The following is an 18,249-nucleotide window of genomic DNA, read 5'->3' on the forward strand; positions in this document are numbered from 1 at the left end:
CCCTCACCCAGCCCTGCTGATGGGACTGGAGGGAGAGTTCTCTGGGGGGTGAATCCAGTGTGTACAGTGCCTCCTGTGTTCAGACAATGGTGGCTCTGTGAGCGGAGCACAGAGAGACTGTTATCACTGGTTCATTCATTGACTCACTGGGTGTGAGTGTGTGAGTGTGTGTGTGTGTGTGTGTGTTTGGAGTTGTTAGCTACTGTGAGAGTTCACTACAGATGATATTCACATGCACCTGGTGTCTTTATGTAACTGGGAGAGAGAGTGCAGATGCTTCATTGACTCATTCACAGAGAGACAGAGAGAGAGAGAGATGGGGGGTGAGAGAGAGAGATGGGGGTGAGAGGAGACAGTGTGAGTGAGAGAGAAAGAGAGCGCAGATGCTTCATTGATAATAATCAGAGGAATGCATACATCAGATGGGCTGAAGAGATCCGAGCTTTCAGGGAAAGGTCTTCCTGGCAGAGTAACCATAAACAATACAGTCACAGCTCTAGCAGCAGTAACAGGACTAGTAACAGTCACAGCACTAGCAGCAGTAACAGGACTAGTAACAGTCACAGCACTAGCAGCAGTAACAGGACTAGTAACAGTCACAGCACTAGCAGCAGTAACAGGACTAGTAACAGTCACAGCACTAGCAGCAGTAACAGGACTAGTAACAGTCACAGCACTAGCAGCAGTAACAGGACTAGTAACAGTCACAGCACTAGCAGCAGTAACAGGACTAGTAACAGTCACAGCACTAGCAGCAGTAACAGGACTAGTAACAGTCACAGCACTAGCAGCAGTAACAGGACTAGTAACAGTCACGGCACTAGCAGCAGTAACAGGACTAGTAACAGTCACAGCACTAGCAGCAGTAACAGGACTAGTAACAGTCACGGCACTAGCAGCAGTAACAGGACTAGTAACAGTCACAGCACTAGCAGCAGTAACAGGTCTAGTAACAGTCACAGCACTAGCAGCAGTAACAGGACTAGTAACAGTCACAGCACTAGCAGCAGTAACAGGACTAGTAACAGTCACAGCACTAGCAGCAGTAACAGGACTAGTAACAGTCACGGCACTAGCAGCAGTAACAGGACTAGTAACAGTCACAGCACTAGCAGCAGTAACAGGACTAGTAACAGTCACGGCACTAGCAGCAGTAACAGGACTAGTAACAGTCACGGCACTAGCAGCAGTAACAGGACTAGTAACAGTCACAGCACTAGCAGCAGTAACAGGACTAGTAACAGTCACAGCACTAGCAGCAGTAACAGGACTAGTAACAGTCACGGCACAAGCTAGTAACACTGTTACTTGTAGTAACCGTCAGTAGTTGTAGCAGGTGCTACTGTAACATAGTTATTCCCACCTGGTCTCCAGGCTGGGGTCTCATCAGGGACACCTGGTCGTACCCTCGTCTGAACAGAGCCCACAGGGCATCCAGCTTCCCCTGGGAGAGGAGGGGAGGATATTAGGATATTAGAGGATATTTAAAGGCATTCAAATTAAAGGCATTAATAGTTTAATACAATGAACAAAAATCAATGTAAAAGTGAACTTTCATTGTGATTGCAAAACGGATCGAACATTGTGAAAACAATGTTTGAGACAGAGACAGAAAGACAAACACAGGAAAGACACAAGCACAAGACAATGGAGTGTGTGCCTGTATATGTCTGTATGTGTGTGTGTGTGAGTGTGTGTGTGTGTGTGTGTGTGTGTGTGTGTGTGCGTGTGCGTGTCTGTTTGTGTGTGTGTGTGTGTGTGTGTGCGCGTGCATGCGTGTGTGTGTCTGCGTGTGTGTGTGTTACCTGTATGGGTGTGAACCACGTCCTCTCCTGTGGTGGTCTGCGGGGGTGTTTGCGTGGTTTGGGTTCGTAGGGTTCGTACTCCTGGTCTGGCATCTTCACCACAGCGTTCTTGGGCTTGTCCAGCTTGGCGCCCTCCTCTGTCGAGCCCTTGTTACCCCAGCGCACCTACGGAGAGCCAGGAGGGTCACAAAATGTGTGTGTGTGTATGTATCTGGGTGTGTGTATCTGTGTGTGCGTGTGTGTGTACCTCCATGCGTTTGATGCCTCCCACTCCTCTTCCTCCATAGTAGGAAGCGTCTACAGTGGGCCATTTCTTCTTCGGCATCCCATCCTCATCATCAGACTCCTGAGAGACAGAGAGAGGTCAACGAGTTACAGTACATACTGTTCAACCTGTGTGTGTGTGTGTGTGTGTGTGTATAGGTGTGTGTGTGTGTGTGTATAGGTGTGTGTGTGTGTGTGTGTGTGTGTATAGGTGTGTGTGTGTGTGTGTGTGTGCGTGTAGTCTGACTCACTGGCTCAGGAGGAGGGGGTGGTGGAGGATCTTTGATCACCTGTGGGGAAAGAAGTGTTGAGTAAGGTAAAACAAGAAAAAGCACACACACACACACACAAACACGCACACACACACGCACACACGCAACCCACATACACACACACACACACACACACACACACACACTTACCAAAGTGCAGCAGAGAGGCCAGAACCACCACATGAACAGCAGACCCAGTAACAGGAACAGAACCAGCAACGATATGAGCAGGATGGTGCCATCAAACTGTAGACACACACACACACACACACACACACACACACACACACACACACAGAGTTTGTAAACATGGATAATGTATCTAATGACGGTCAGAGTCATGTCCTTCTTCATGATGGTACTCACAGTCTCAGAGGAGACCTCAGTGAGGAAGAGGAGGAGGAAGAGGAGGAGAGGAAGGAAAGAACTAGATAAGAGGAAGGAAATGATGAAAAATAATTTCAGTTGCATTCAAACCGAATAAAGTACAGACAGCAAAACAAATGGAATTGATTCAGAACTTGGACTGAGTGTAGCTGAATGTTGTTGTGTGTTGAATGACAGTAAAGGCAGAGTTGTATAGTAAATGTTGCATGCACATGGGGACTCACACATTCAGTGGTGGTGATGTGGACAGAGCTGGTGATGTAGGAGAGGCCTTCGTTCATGCTCACCTGCAGATATATCACCCTGCAACACACAGAAACTCCATTACCCACAACACACTGCGGCACATCCAAACACCATGATCCTCAACACTGCAACACACCAAAACACTATGGCGCACAATGCTGCAACACAGCAAAACACCATGACCCACAACACTACAACATTCCAAAACGCTATCACCCACAAGACCCTGCAACTCATAAGAACTACATTTCCCAAAAGTTACCAGGCCTGGGTGAAATACATACTGAATCAGTCACACGTTTTGAAGCCAAAAAGACCCAGGTCTGCAGATAACTGTGACTGATTTTGGGGCGGCACGTAGCTCAGGAGGTAGAGCGGCGGGCTGGGGATCGCAAGGTCCCCGGTTCGATCCCAGCTCCTGCCGTTGTGCTGAAGTGTCCTTGAGCAAGACGGTGGCACAGTACCTAAAGTAGTACTGTCGCCTCACAGCAAGAAGTTCTCCGGTCTTTTCTGTGTTGAATTTGCATGTTCTCCCTGTGTTCGCAAGGGTTTCCCCCATAAAGAACCCAATATGAAAAACCTGCAGAAGAACACATCGCTAACGCTGTCTGTCCCTGGTGAAGACGGACAGGAGCGCTTGGTTGGCCCCCAGGCGCGTCCCCTGCACGCTGCCTACGTCTGCTCCTGGCTGCCCTTGGGGGAAGGACGTCGGGATGGGTTAAGCGCAGAGAACATTTCATCTCCACATCTGTGTGCTTTATGACAAATAAAGATTCTATTATATTCTTCTAACTTCTAGCAGTATTTGCACCCTTGAACTTGAGGTTCAAGTTGAGATTCAAATCCAATTAAAATCCGATTCCCCTCAGGAGTAGTACATGTAGCATGTTGTGTGATAAAACACATTCCTATATGGATCTGTCTCTGCCTGCTCTCCCGACACGCACCTCTGCAAATCTGCAATGCTTGCTCACTCACACACACACACACACACACACACACACACGCGCACACACGCACACACGCACACACACACACACACACACACACACACACACACACACACGCCCGGTCAGCTCTGAACATCTCTGGGAATCTCTCCCCATCCCACAGCAGGAATGTGATCCCTTCTGATTGGACTGTTCAGCTCCTAATGTGGAAAGTTCTCGTTCTGGCCTTTGAACGACTTCCTGCCTCCATGTATTTATCTGCTATCTGCTTCCCTGATCACCCTGGCAGATACACAGGGCAGGTTATGGGCCGATAACACTTGGCCTACTTTTTTTTGGATTGAAGAGACTTCAGATGTGTGTGTGGGTGTAAGAGAGTGTGTGTGCATGTGTGCGTGTGTGTGTGAGACAGAGAGTGAGAGAGAGACAGAGAAAGAGCATGCACAGGAGCAGAAAAAGAGAGGATAGGGGACATTGGACAGACACTGTAATATGTGGAGCCTACTGTGAGTGCTAGCACGCCAACCTGACATGGCACCCGCCCCGGGACACGCCTCAAGCATGAAGGACAGACCTGAGGGTCGGGGGGGTGGGGTGGGGGGGGGGGGGGGTGGGAGGGGCTTGGTTTGGGTGGGGGTGGGGGATTGAAGGGGGCGTTGAGGCCCGGGTTTAGGTTTGAGGGAGGGGTTAGAAACAAGGGGGAGAGGTCAGAGGTCACGCCAGGGTAGAGGGGAAAGAGGCGAAGAGGAGGAGGAAATAGAAACAGGAATGGGAGAAGGAGAGGAGGAGGAAATAGAAACAGGAATGGGAGAAGGAGGGTGGTTTCCTGTTTGACGTCACACCCAGTGCTCCTGAGAGACACGATCTCCCACACCTCGTCCCTCCTTCCATCCATCGTTGCTTAAAACGCAGAAAGACAGTTTTTGCATGGATACCCCTCCCCCATTTCTCTCTTCTCTTTTTCTACCCTCTCTTCTCTCTCTCTATCTCTCTTTCTCTTCTGTCTTCCTCTCAGGCAGGCATGGGGCACAGTGCTATCAGCTCCCTGATGATAGAGAGATCTCATTGTCCATCAATCAGCCCTCTGCCCTGTGCGTGTGTGTGTGTCCCTGTGTGTGTTATTGTGTGTGTGTGCCTGTGTGTGTGTGTGCGTGTGTGTGTAGCTACTTCCGGAAGGTTCTCAGTCACCACAGATTTGTGTGACAGCAGCGCCGATGACTTCATCGTATGCGACAAGGCTGAGGGGCGGTGGAGGGGGAGGGGGTGTGTGTGTGTGTGGGGGGGGGGGGGGGGGGGCTGGGGGCAAGGCCCTAAAATCTCCTGTAGGACTATGGACCTCGAATGAGGATGATAAATAACAGCGCTGACAGATACCCTCAGTTAGACTGTACAACCAAGACCACAAACACACACACACACACACACACACACACACACACACTTCAGACACCTTCTCCCACTCTTCTTTTCCTCATCCCTCCTTCCATCCTTCTCTCCTTCTGTGCATCATTGTTTAAAACACAGAAACACAGTCTTGGCATATATACCCCTCCACCATCCCTCTCTTCTCTTCTACTCTCTCTCTCTCTCTCTCTCTCTCTCTCCTGTCTTCCTCTCAGACAGGCAGGCATAGGGCACAGTGCTGTTAGCTCCCTGGTCAGTCTAACTATAAACAGGAAGCTGTCTAGCAAGCTACCTAGTATGTCCAAGCTAGTTTGCTCGGTTGACTGAGCTAGGCAGTTATTATCCCCATGGCGTTTTGCGAAGAGCTTTATGGAGAGAGGTAGTCGTCAAATTGAATGGCTTCTAAGCTGGCCCATGCTACTGTACACCCCTCCACCGAGTTTCATGAAAAACGGTAGTTTACTAACTAACAAACGGCCAAACCAACCCACAGCACCGAAAACATTCCCTGTTGCCCTGCGCTGTCGTTTAGGCAGAGGTAACGAAGACAGGGCCAAGAGGTGCTACATGTACCACAGCCACTGAGAGTAAACAAACAAACAAAAACACCCTCTTCCTCCTCTTCCTTGGGAATACAGAGGAGATGTTTCCACCAGCAGACAGGCAGAGCTCAAACCCTTTCTGGAATCTGGTTGACAGCGGCAAGACAGATGGGCACCTGGAGGTGTCTGAGGCTAGGGGGGGGGGTGTATAATTAAGTCCAGGGACTGGAGGGAGGCTCTGGGCAGGGCTAAGGTGAGGCTGGGGGAGGCTGAGGGGCTGGAGGCAGGGGTCCCACCCTGGAGAGACCGCCAGGCAGGGGTCCAGCCCTGGAGAGACCGCCAGGCAGGGGTCCAACCCTGGAGAGACCGCCAGGCAGGGGTCCAACCCTGGAGAGACCGCCAGGCAGGGGTCCCACCCTGGAGAGACCGCCAGGCAGGGGTCCAGCCCTGGAGAGACCGCTCGGCCACCAGAACTCATCCCAGGACCCTCAGAGGAAGCTGCTTACTGCCCCTCATGTGCCGACCCTGCAATACTTCCTTCCTTTCTGTCCCACGCAGTCTGACAGTATAGACGCACGCAAGCGCGCAACACACACACACACACACACACACAAACACGCACACAACCCCTCTGATGGAGGTCTTTCTCCAGGAGGGTCATTAACTTGTGCTTCTAGGTTCTCTCCTCTCCACCAATCCTCTCGTTCTGTTGTGATCGGTGTCTGGCCTCGTTAGCCCTTACAAACGCTGATTGATCACAGACACTCGTGCGACTTTGGCCCTAATTTGTTCAAGGACACCAATCTGCTCCACGACGGCAGCAGGCCTGTCAGAGCGGCTCCTCAAGCCTCGGGTCTTGGAGAGAGAGCCTTGGAGTGGGTCGACCGAGGCCGAACCTCCGGCCTGGTTCTCAGGCTGTGTCCTCCACCGGCGGGCTGCATGTAGCTGAACAGCGCCGAGCTTACAGCTGCGCACAGCTGCTCAGAGAGCACTGGGAAGGCCAGTTGACTGGCCAGGCTACCGACACCTCACGTTAGCACACTAGGTAAGTTAAGATAGCTAGCTAATGTTAGCTAGTGCTGACATTCGCTGTCTCTGCAGTCTTGCCAAAAACCGGCCGTACTCGTGGTCAGAACTGCGCTTTAGCTCGAAAAGTTCAACTTTTTTCAAATGGAAAAAAGAGCCTAGAGCCCATGGGGATGTGCTAGAAAGTGCTTGGAACACAGCTCTCGTCTCTAGAGCGCCCTAGACCTCATGACCCATTGTAAACAACAAGAAAACCGCAGCAGTTCTAAAATACAGCTCGCTGGTGGACATGCACCCTAACGTACCTCTAATAATCAAACTGAAAACGAATAAGCTAGTTGAGTCATCATCATCCAACAAATCAAGTCTGTCTTAGGGGTGGTAGGCTGAAGATTAAACTGCCAAGTAGGCTATGTGTACCAACAGACCAAAACTTATGGGCATCGCCCACCCCGAGTAATGTAGCCTACACTAAATTGTCTCAAAAATAGGCCCAACAAATTTCTGTCTGTCCTCGAAAAGCCCCCTTCCCCCACAAATCTGGCTTAGGGCCCCTAATAACCGAGAGATGGCCCTGCAACCAAGGCCACAGATCCAGAGTCTGGAGTCAGGAGCGCTGACAGGACCGGGCTGGACCCCAGTCTGTCAACAGAGAGAAGATAGGAGAGGTGAGCGACTTACCTTCCCACCTCATCTATGACCGGAGCGGGACAGAGCAGGAAGGTGTCCTGGATGTCCACCGGCCTCTCGTCTGCTCAGGGAGAACACAGCACAACTTAGAGGAGGCTGACAGGGTTCAAAGGGCACCCAGATAGACTGTACAACTGCAGAGAGAATCAAGGCTTTTGATGATGTTTTGACAGGGCTGAACTGTAGGTTAACGACTACTCTTAGTCTATTCATATTACTGTGGTTAATGTTCTATTCTACAGTTTGTTTTAGTTGCCTGGTATTTTAATGTGATTTTTTAAATATATTTACAGGTTTGTCTATAACTAACCGTTTATCATGTAAGTATTTAATACTCACCCAGAGTGTGTGTGTCGTTGAGTTTGAAGCTGCAGAGGACCTGGTCAGTGTTTCTGGCGTGGAGAAAACCATTCCCCCTCACCACGACCTGAAAACTCTCTTAGGGGGGGAGAGAGAGAGACTTATTACATTACGGAGAGAGGTAGGGAGAGAGAGAGGTTGAAATATGAAATTATAATAAGAGCCTGTTTTCTGTTGTCCAGCCCAGTAGTCTAATAACAAGAGCATCCTGTGTACAGGGCATCTGGAAAGTACTCACACCCCTTCACTTTTTCCACATTTTGTTATGTTACAGCCTTATTCCAAAATGGATTCAATTAATTTTTTTCTCATCAATCTACATACAATATATGATATAATAATGACATAATGACAAAGTGAAAAAAGTTTTTTGACATTTTTGCAAATGTATTCAAAACACAAAACGTAAATATCACATGTACATAACTATTCAGACCCTTTACTCAGTACTTTGTTGAGGCACCTTTGGCTGTGATTACATTAGTGATTAGCTGATTGGAGTCCACCTGTGGTGAATGCAATTGATTGGACATGATTTGGAATACACACACCTGTCGACTGTACTGTATGTAAAGTAGTTATAATCCATAGTTGACAGTGCATGTGAAAGCCAAAACCAAGCCATCTTGGTAATTGTCCATAGACCTCTGAGACAAAAACATTTCTGCAGCATTGATGGTCCCGAAGAACACAGTGGCCTCCATCATTCTTAAATGGTAAGTTTGGAACCACCAGGACCCTTCCTATAGAGCTGGCCGGCCAAACTGAGTAATCAGGGGAGAAGAGCCTTGGTCAGGGAGGTGACCAAGAACCCAATGGTCACTCTGACAGAGCTCCAGCGTTCCTCTGTGGAGATGGAAGAACCTTCCAGAAGGATAATCAATCATCTCTGCAGCACTGCACCAATCAGGCCTTTATGGTAGAGTGGCCAGACAGAAGCCTCTCTTCAGTAAAAGGCACATGACAGCCTGCTTGGAGGTTTGCCAAAAGGCACCTAAAGGACTCTCAGACCATGAGAAACAAGATTCTCTGGTCTGCTGAAACCAAGATTGAACTCTTTGACCTGAATGCCAAGCGTCATGTCTAGAGGAAACCAGGCAGCGCTCATCACCTGGCCAATACTGTACCATCCCTACGTTGAAGCATGGTGGTGGCATCATCATGCTGTGAGGATGTTTTTCATTGGCAGGAACTGGGAGACTAGTCAGGATCGAGGGAAAGAAGAATGCAGCAACGTACTGAAAGATCCTTGATGAAAACCTGCTCCAGAGCACTCTGGACCTCAAACTGGGGCGAAGGTTTACCTTCCAACAATAAAATAACCCGAAGCACACAGCCAAGACAACGAAGAAGTCTGTGAATGTCCTTGAGTGGCCCAGCCAGAGCCCAGACTTGAACCCGATTGAACATCTCTGGAAAGCCCTGAAAATAACTGTGCAGCGACGCTTCCCATCTAACCTGACAGAGCTTGAGAGGATCTGCAGAGAAGAATGGGAGAAATACCCAAAAGACTGGTGTGCCAAGCTTGTAGCGTCATGCCCAAGAAGACTTGAGAATTTAATCACTGCCAAAGGTGTCTCAACAAAGAGTAAAGGGTGTGTATAGCTACGCACATGTGATATTTCAGGGTTGTTGTTTTTTTTATATACATTTGCAAAAATTTCACACACAAAAATGTCACTTTGTCATTATGTATTGTGTGAATTTAATCAATTTTGGAATAAGGCAGTAACATAACAAAATGTGTGAAAAGTGAAGGGGTGTGAGTACTTTCCAGATGCACCGTATGACATCACAATCACCCAGCAGTGTGCCTTTACAACTTCGTTCCAGAACCATGACTAACACAGGCATTTAGGCTGAGTATCGAAGGCTTAGCATGTGTGTGTGTGTGTGTGTGTGTGTATGCGTGTGTGTTTGTGTGCATGTTTGTGCATCTGTGTGTGGGTGTGCGTGTTTGTGTGTGCGTGTGTTTGTGTGTCTCTGTGTGTGTGTGTGTGCGTGTATGTTTATGTGTGTGTGTATGTGTGTTTGTGTGTGTGTGTGTGCGCATCTGTGCATGCATGTGTGGAATGGTATAGTATATGCTCCACTGCTGCTAACACATAAAAGTGCTGCTGTTCACAAATATTTGCCGGCCCTGTAGCCACGAGCGGTGTGTTTCACCATTTCTGTGTGTGTGTGTGTGTGTGTGTGTCTGACCTTTCAGCCACCCCAGGCACCAGAGAAGCGCGGTGACGGAAGCTAGCCAGCATATGCTGGAGTGTGTGTGTGTGTGCGTGTGTGGCTGCTAGCCAGCATATGCTGGAGTGTGTGTGTGTGTATGTGTGTGTGTGTGTGTGTGTGTGTGTGTGTGTGTGTGTGTGTGGCTGCTAGCCAGCATATGCTGGAGAGGGGGGGAAAACGCTCGCTTAGAAACAGGACTGCAGGGCCGACACCAGTAGAGTCACAGTAGAGAGAGATAGAGAGAGAGAGAGAGAGAGAGACAGAGAGAGAGAGAGAGAGAGAGAAAGAGCGAGAGAGACACAGAGAGAGAGAGAGAGCGAGAGAGAGAGAAAGAGCGAGAGAGAGAGAGAATGTGTGTCTGGCTGGCACAGACCTCTATAGCATCATCCTGAGTAATGGAACTGAACATCTGCCACACCTTTAACATTTAAAACCACAGGAAACTTGGCTTGGAATACTAAAAATGCATATATGATATCAAAGTTTAGTGTCTCGTTAAGATCCACGAGTGAAAGTAAATATTCAGATGCATTAGAAAACCTAGTTCAAAAACAGCTAAATGTGTTATTTGCCGACCATTTCTCAAGCAGATTACGTTTTCATTGACCTTCAAGATGACGGTAGCGTTACACTAATGTTAGCTAGCTAGGAACGTCAGCTTCAAATGTGTCTATATGTTGCTGTTACAATGCTAACGTTCGATTTTTTTTAGAAGCAGGTGAGGTTAACAAGCAATGTATCCGTAGCTCAACTTCATCTCGTTGTTGATCAATCTCCAGGTTCGGGGTATCAGGGACAGGCAGACGCGGCGGAGAGAGGTTACAGCCCCAGTTGTAAAACCCACAGCTGGGGTGCACGTTGGGTTTGTGTGGTCCGTAGACCCGTGGGCATCTTGTATTCGGGCCCGGTTGCGGTTTAATACTGCGATAGCGGATCCGCGTGGTTGTTAGGTTGTCCAGGCTTGTCTTGAGCTGGCGCGGTACGGTGACCAAGAGGAGCTTCTCTGTGCTCTGTGGGCCGTGCTGGGGCCCTGGACAGTACGGAATGTGCGCCGGGTGGGCGCATTAGATCTGAGCCTGGTTGCGGTTGTGCCCGGTATGGATCTCCTGCCTAGAGATTAGCAATCAGACAGTGAGTCTGGTGGGTCTGGTTAGAATCAGACCGAAATTACAATATTTCCACTTTATTTGAAACTAATTTCTAGTACTTTTAGATGTTTACTGTTATGTACATAAGACCCTAAATTACATTATATAAAGATATTGTGGATTTGGTTTACAGGGGCTTTAACACTGCAGCGTGAAGATCACTGGATAAAAACATCACTGTCCGTGTGTGTGTGTGTGTGTATGCTTGCAACCTGTCAGTATTGCTCTCATCACATAGCCAGACCCACCGCGCGCACACACACACACACACACACACACACTCACTCTCTCTCACACACACACAACCCCCACTTAACCCTTTGTTGTGTCCCCAATTAACCCTTTGTTTACAATTACAGAGAAGCTGTCTTCTGTCATCTCATCCGTTTCCATAACTCCCTCTCCCTCCCTTTCTTTCTTTTTATATCCTCTCCTTCTTGATGTTTATCTGTTTACCTGTTTAGCTGTTTACCCAATTATCTGTTTATTTATCTGGCTGGCTGCTTTTAAATCTTATTATTCTGGCTGCTGAGACAATCCACTGCTTTTGCTGCTTATCAACAAAGGTGCTGTGCTGTGTCCCGACAGACACAAACACACACACACACACACACAAACACACACGGGCGGAAAGGTCAGTGCTGCCAGACACATGGTGGGCAGGGACGGGTGGTGTCAGGCTGAGACCCTGCTGACAGACACACACAAACACACACACACATACACACACACACACACACACACACACACACACATATGCTGCTGCCTTCTCGGCTCTGCTTTAACTGTCACTATGGGCAGTTGTCCATTTGTACAGTATCTACACCTGAAAGTCTGACATGGGGCATGCTAAAGTGTGTGTGTGTGTGTGTTTGCAAGCAGCAGGGGGGCGGGGGGGTTGTGCCATGTCCGAAGGTTGCCTCTTCAATCACGCTAGTTTGATGGGACAGGGAGGGAGGGGGGGTAGAGGAGCACGCGGAGAGACTAAGGGTCAGACGTTAATGAATGCAGCAATCTTTGCTGTCACCTTAGATACAGCGCCCGACTTTTACTGCCCAGCCTGAAAGTCTGTGTGTGTGAGTGTGTGTGTGTGTGTGTGTGTGTGTGTGTGTGTGTGTGTGTGTGTGAGTGTGTGTGTGTGTGTGTGTGTGTGAGTGTGTGTGTGTGTGATCAGTGCTGTCATGTCTGATAGTGGGGCCCAGTGTTCACTGTCCAGTCTGATGGCCTGTTTGCAGGCGGCTCAGTCTGGTCACTTCAGATCAGTGTGAGGGATGTGAGTGTGCGCTGATTAAAATAGTGTGTGTGTGTGTGTGTGTGTGTGCTGGTAAAAAGAGCGTCTGTGATAGAGAGAGACAGGGAAGCCCTCTCACTCCTGAAGCAGTTGTCATATTACCTATGCAGTCTGTCCAAGCCTTTGTAAATACAGAACATTCTAGGCAGGACAGTTATGGCTGCTGTCAAATCCTCTGACGGTAAAACCCGCTCGGTCATCCCACAATTATGGTGTCATGGCAAGGGCATTTTGAATGGGCTTAAAGCTACTGTAAATCTTATCTGCAGTCAGTTCAATAGCTGATTGTTCAACTCTGTTGAAACCGAGCTGTAAGAGTTTATTCAATTATAGGTGCACTTGTATGGGTCACAGATGTAATTAAGCAATTAAGCAATAACACACGAGACGGAGTGCTTTATTGTGGTTACTGGCATGGTTGTGCTGCGGTAGTAGCCGGCAGAGCCGTACCAATAAGTACAATGAAGCGCTCCCTCTCCTGTGTTATTGCTTAATTGCTGTAAATCTGTGTATACAACAGCACTGCACTGTCAATGTTTCTTTGAAAAAGATGAGTTTGTAGTGTTCAATTTCACTAAACTGCGTTGCTTTCAAGCATCGACAATCCGAAATAGTCCTCCATTGTTTACCGTTGCTATAGGCAACTTAACGCAGCTGACAGCGTTTACAGAGTGATACCTTTACCGGTGATTTGTCCGCTGGTGTTGTAGTTATTGGCACGGTTCAGAATGAGTATTGGCCAATCACATTGTGCGGTCGGAACTCAACTAATCACTGATATTTAATAGATAGCTAGACAGACAGCTAGATAGAACGCACAGAGCCACCACCACAGGCACTTTGCACTAGTCTATTTAATTCTCCAACTGTTCTGTCTCACTCATAGACTACTGAACATTGTTCAGTCATTGTTCAGACTGTGATCATGGCACGTACTGGCGCTCAGTCATCCAGCACAAATGAACTGTAAGTATTCAGTCAGATTACTAGCGAGTGTTCAGTATATCAGCACCTCTGCCACTGATGAGCTTAGCCAGATCTGGGCCTTCTTCTGGCTCCAGTGACCCAGGGAGGCTCTGTCTGCGCTCTTCTTAGTTCACCGACCATTAGGTTCCTCATCAATCCAACAGCAAATTAGGCTATTTGGGGACATTTGGGGACATGAGTGGCAAGACGGTGAAACGTTTGGATACGTGACAGTCTGGTGACACACAGGGTCCGATCTGTGCTCTCATAATCATGTTCTTCTTAAGGGGCTTCATTTACAGCTAGAGATGTAACGGTATGAAAATTTCACATCACAATTATACTGACCAACATTGTCACGGTTATCAGTATTATCACGGTTTTGTTAAAAAGTGCTGAATTTATTTTTTTAAAACTACCCATACTGACACTGAAATCATTTCACCAAGTTTTATATTGAAAATCACAAATAATAAATAAAATAATAAAATTTGCAGCAGTACACACTTTTTGTTCGCATAAACATTAAAATTATGTCTTGGAGATTGTTGCTAGCTTTGGTTCATGCTGGACAGTATTTACAGCGAGTTTTTCAAAGCATAGTAATCAAACAGTTTTAATGATGTTTTATTGAGATAAATGTAATCAGATTGTATTGTGTTTTAACATTATACCGGTTATCGTTACATCCCCATTTCCAGCCGATCGCTCCCTCTCTTTTCTCACTCTCTCTCCTCTCCTCCTCCACTCCAACCCTCTCCTTTCCGGCCTACTCATCTCTCATATCCCATAATGAACATTGATCATGTTCAGAAGGTTAATGCCTTCCGCTGGTTGTCATGGTGACTGTGCTGCAAGTGCACTCTTTCTAAGTGAGTCCTAATAAGGTCATGTCAGAGCTCATCTATCCTGCTGGCTACACACACAAGCACTCTCCCTGCACACACACACACACACGAACGCATGCACACACACACACACGCACGCACGCACGCACGCACGCACACACACACACAAACACACACACACACACACACATAGACACGCGCACACACACACACACACACACGAACACACACACACACACACACACACACACATACAGTCTCTCTGTCTTTATTCCTCTCTCACCCCCACTCTCTCAGCCTTTCTCTACCTCTCCTTCTCCTCATCTCCCTTGCTTTCTTGTCCTCTCTGTAGTTTCTGGAAGGACAGTGTGGGCACTTACAAGGGGGACAGGGAAGGGGGGAGTGAGGGAGAAAGGAGGGAGGGGACAGGGCCAGCAGAGTGACTGTTTAGCATATCGTCCGTGGCAAACTAGGCCAGAGAGGCAGCCAGGCTTAAAAGATGCACCACTAATTCCCCTGACCAACTAACCCCCCCCCCCCCCCCCCCCCAAACACACACACACACACACACACTCCGCTGAGAATGACAATACACTCACTGTCACTCTGTGGTCATCACTGACCATGTGATTGCTCTAACTTCTGCCTCCATGGCTGATCACAAACCATCGCACACACAAACAGACAGACACACACACACACACTACACAACTGATCAGACATGCGGCGAGACTGACTGACAGCGTGCACATTGTGTTAACCCAGCTGCTAAATGACCAGCGAGCCTCAAGGTATCTGTCTGTGCGACTTACAGAGCAATCATGAATGGTGGTGCGTTCATTCTACGAGTTGACTGGGTGTGCGTGAGCGTCTACAGGGCTCCCTCGGACTGACGGGGGGGACAGTGTTCAGCGTGTGTGTTCGGTACGGACGCTCTGCCTACCTCCTGCGCACACGCTGTTGGGCTCTGCTGCCAGGATCTCGATGCAGGACTTCTTTATGATCTGAGAGGGCGAGACACAGAAACACAACAGAGACACAACAGAGACACAACAGAGACACAACAGAGACAACAGAAACACAACAGAAACACAACAGAGACACAACAGAGACACAGAAACACAACAGAAACACAACAGAAACACAACAGAAACACAACAGAAACACAACAGAAACACAACAGAGACACAACAGAAACACAACAGAAACACAACAGAGACACAACAGAAACACAACAGAGACACAACAGAAACACAACAGAGACACAACAGAAACACAACAGAGACAACAGAGACAACAGAAACACAACAGAAACACAACAGAGACACAGAAACACAACAGAAACACAACAGAAACACAACAGAAACACAACAGAAACACAACAGAAACACAACAGAGACACAACAGAGACAACAGAAACACAACAGAGACACAACAGAGACAACAGAAACACAACAGAAACACAACAGAGACACAACAGAAACACAACAGAAACACAACAGAGACACAACAGAAACACAACAGAAACACAACAGAGACACAACAGAAACACAACAGAGACACAACAGAAACACAACAGAGACACAACAGAAACACAACAGAGACAACAGAGACAACAGAAACACAACAGAAACACAACAGAGACACAGAAACACAACAGAAACACAACAGAAACACAACAGAAACACAACAGAAACACAACAGAGACACAACAGAAACACAACAGAAACACAACAGAGACAACAGAAACACAACAGAGACACAACAGAGACAACAGAGACACAAATTGTTGTAGTCCAATCACTTCAGAATGTAACTATAGTATGGTGATAGTGAAAAGTGTGTGTGTGTGTGTGTGTGTGTGTGTGTGTGTGTGTGTGTGTGTGTGTGTGTGTGTGCATACCGAATCGATGATTCCTCTGAGGGCTTGGAAGCCCCCCCACACAGGGAACACATGTTCCAGGGTGTCCGCTATTGTGGCCAGCTATGATCAACACCCACACACACACACACACACACACACACACACACACACACACACACACAGTGAGACAAGGACACCTTTGGGTTAGGCTGCATGTGTGTGTGTGTGTTATTATAGTGCAATGACCTGGGTCCTACCTGGGTCTCGTTGAAGTCTTTGACCCCTACACAATATACTATGGCTCCCAGAGAACGAGCCCTCTGCGCCTGCAAAACACACACACACACACACACACACACACACACACACACAGGTTCAGTAAATATGTAACAGCTTTCTATTAGATAATTCTTCACGTGGGACCCACAGACCTACCCATTAAGCAACATTTTTTAATCCCCTTTGATTCAAAAATATTCACTTGAAACAAATATAACCAACACTAGTATGAAAAACACTAGAACATGTATGTACATGTAGGCCTACTGGTTCACTAGAACATGCATGTATATGTAGCCTAACTGATTCAGTACTAGAACATGTATGTACATGTAGGCCTACTGGTTCACTAGAACATGCATGTATATGTAGGCCTAACTGATTCAGTACTAGAACATGTATGTACATGTAGGCCTACTGGTTCAGTACTACAGTAGAACAGAACATGTATGTACATGCAGGCCTACTGGTTCTCTACTGGAACATGTATGTACATGTAGGTCTACTGGTTCACTAGAACATGTATGTACTACATGTAGGCCTAACTGGTCCGCGTACCTCTCGCTGTGCCATGTGAAACTGCATCTCTCTCAGCTCCCCATCCGTCAGGGCAATGATGACGCTGGCCGTCCCTTTGAAACACAAACACACACCACAACCTTTACATGCTCTCCACCGGCCTGCACACACATATGAGCAAAGACAAGGTGCATATGAAATGACACCTACCCTGGTTCTCGTGGTATATCTGTGCATTCGCCTGCAATAGAGAAAGGTGTGTGTGAGCCGAATGACAGACAGATATTGGGGATCACAAAACAAGCCCTCACAAGCCAAGCCTGTCAGTTACATACCTGTAGGTCGACTACTTGAAAGTAATCAAGGTGTGCTTGATTCGGCTCACAGCACAGCATGTATGAGACTGATTCCTGATTCTATTAGTTTCACCCCACAACATCGGGGCCCGCTACGACAGGTCTTGAAGCGCGGTTACTCATTCCGTTGCCCACACCTCGCGATGACAATCCCTCAACAACAGTTACTACTAGGACTTCTACCCGATACACAATTAACAGCCACTACCCTATAGGACAACAAGCCCTCAACTTAACAGCTGGTTATCTTAAATTTAGTGTCATGTTAGCAATTTAGTGGACAGGATAAGCCTCACCATCTCCAGCCCGAGGTTCATGTTGGTTTCCCCTCCGGGGTAGACCTTCTGCAGGGACGTCAGGCCCTCTGTGATGGCCTCTCTGTGGGAGACAGGACAGCAGCACACCTCGTCAGACCATAGAGATCCAATAGAGTGCCTAAGCAGAAGCAGGAAAATAATACCTCCATGGAACCTTAAATCAGAAAAAATATGAACGGTAGTCAATGGTGAGAGATACATATTTCTTGATCCCGTTTGAATTGTGCCATGACCATCGCATACGTTATGATGTATGAAACATATGATGTTTGTCAATTTTATTTTATTTGTCTCTGTTAACTCGCAAGTTACCTAATATTAGCTAGCTGAGAGTACGCTCGTTTAACACTCACCAAAGCCTTGTAAAGCGATCTTGCATCTCTCCTTTCGCATAGCTGCAGCTCTCAACATGGCCAGACTAATAGTGCCTTTCACCTCTTTTAATAATTTTAAACTTGTTCTGGACAGTGGCGTCTGGTGGGTCCTGGC

General features: G+C 47.7%; 1 protein-coding gene across 1 annotated transcript in view; it reads right to left on the minus strand.

Moving 5' to 3' along the window:
• antxr1d (ANTXR cell adhesion molecule 1d) overlaps positions 1–18,249 on the minus strand; it is a gene marked incomplete at both ends in the record, with an annotated part of 33,032 nt that overhangs the window by 6,685 nt on the left and 8,098 nt on the right. Inside the window, 14 exons of the mRNA XM_084458544.1 lie at positions 1,364–1,444; positions 1,806–1,970; positions 2,053–2,151; positions 2,321–2,359; positions 2,492–2,587; positions 2,953–3,031; positions 7,578–7,647; positions 7,926–8,024; positions 15,369–15,429; positions 16,329–16,409; positions 16,547–16,615; positions 17,127–17,200; positions 17,298–17,328; positions 17,740–17,821. Coding sequence (XP_084314670.1) covers positions 1,364–1,444; positions 1,806–1,970; positions 2,053–2,151; positions 2,321–2,359; positions 2,492–2,587; positions 2,953–3,031; positions 7,578–7,647; positions 7,926–8,024; positions 15,369–15,429; positions 16,329–16,409; positions 16,547–16,615; positions 17,127–17,200; positions 17,298–17,328; positions 17,740–17,821 — 1,126 coding nt within the window. The remainder of the gene's footprint in view (positions 1–1,363; positions 1,445–1,805; positions 1,971–2,052; positions 2,152–2,320; positions 2,360–2,491; positions 2,588–2,952; positions 3,032–7,577; positions 7,648–7,925; positions 8,025–15,368; positions 15,430–16,328; positions 16,410–16,546; positions 16,616–17,126; positions 17,201–17,297; positions 17,329–17,739; positions 17,822–18,249) is intronic.

The sequence above is a fragment of the Borostomias antarcticus genome, assembly GCF_949987555.1.
Source record: "Borostomias antarcticus genome assembly, chromosome: 25".
NCBI classification, from domain to species: Eukaryota; Metazoa; Chordata; class Actinopteri; order Stomiiformes; family Stomiidae; genus Borostomias; species Borostomias antarcticus.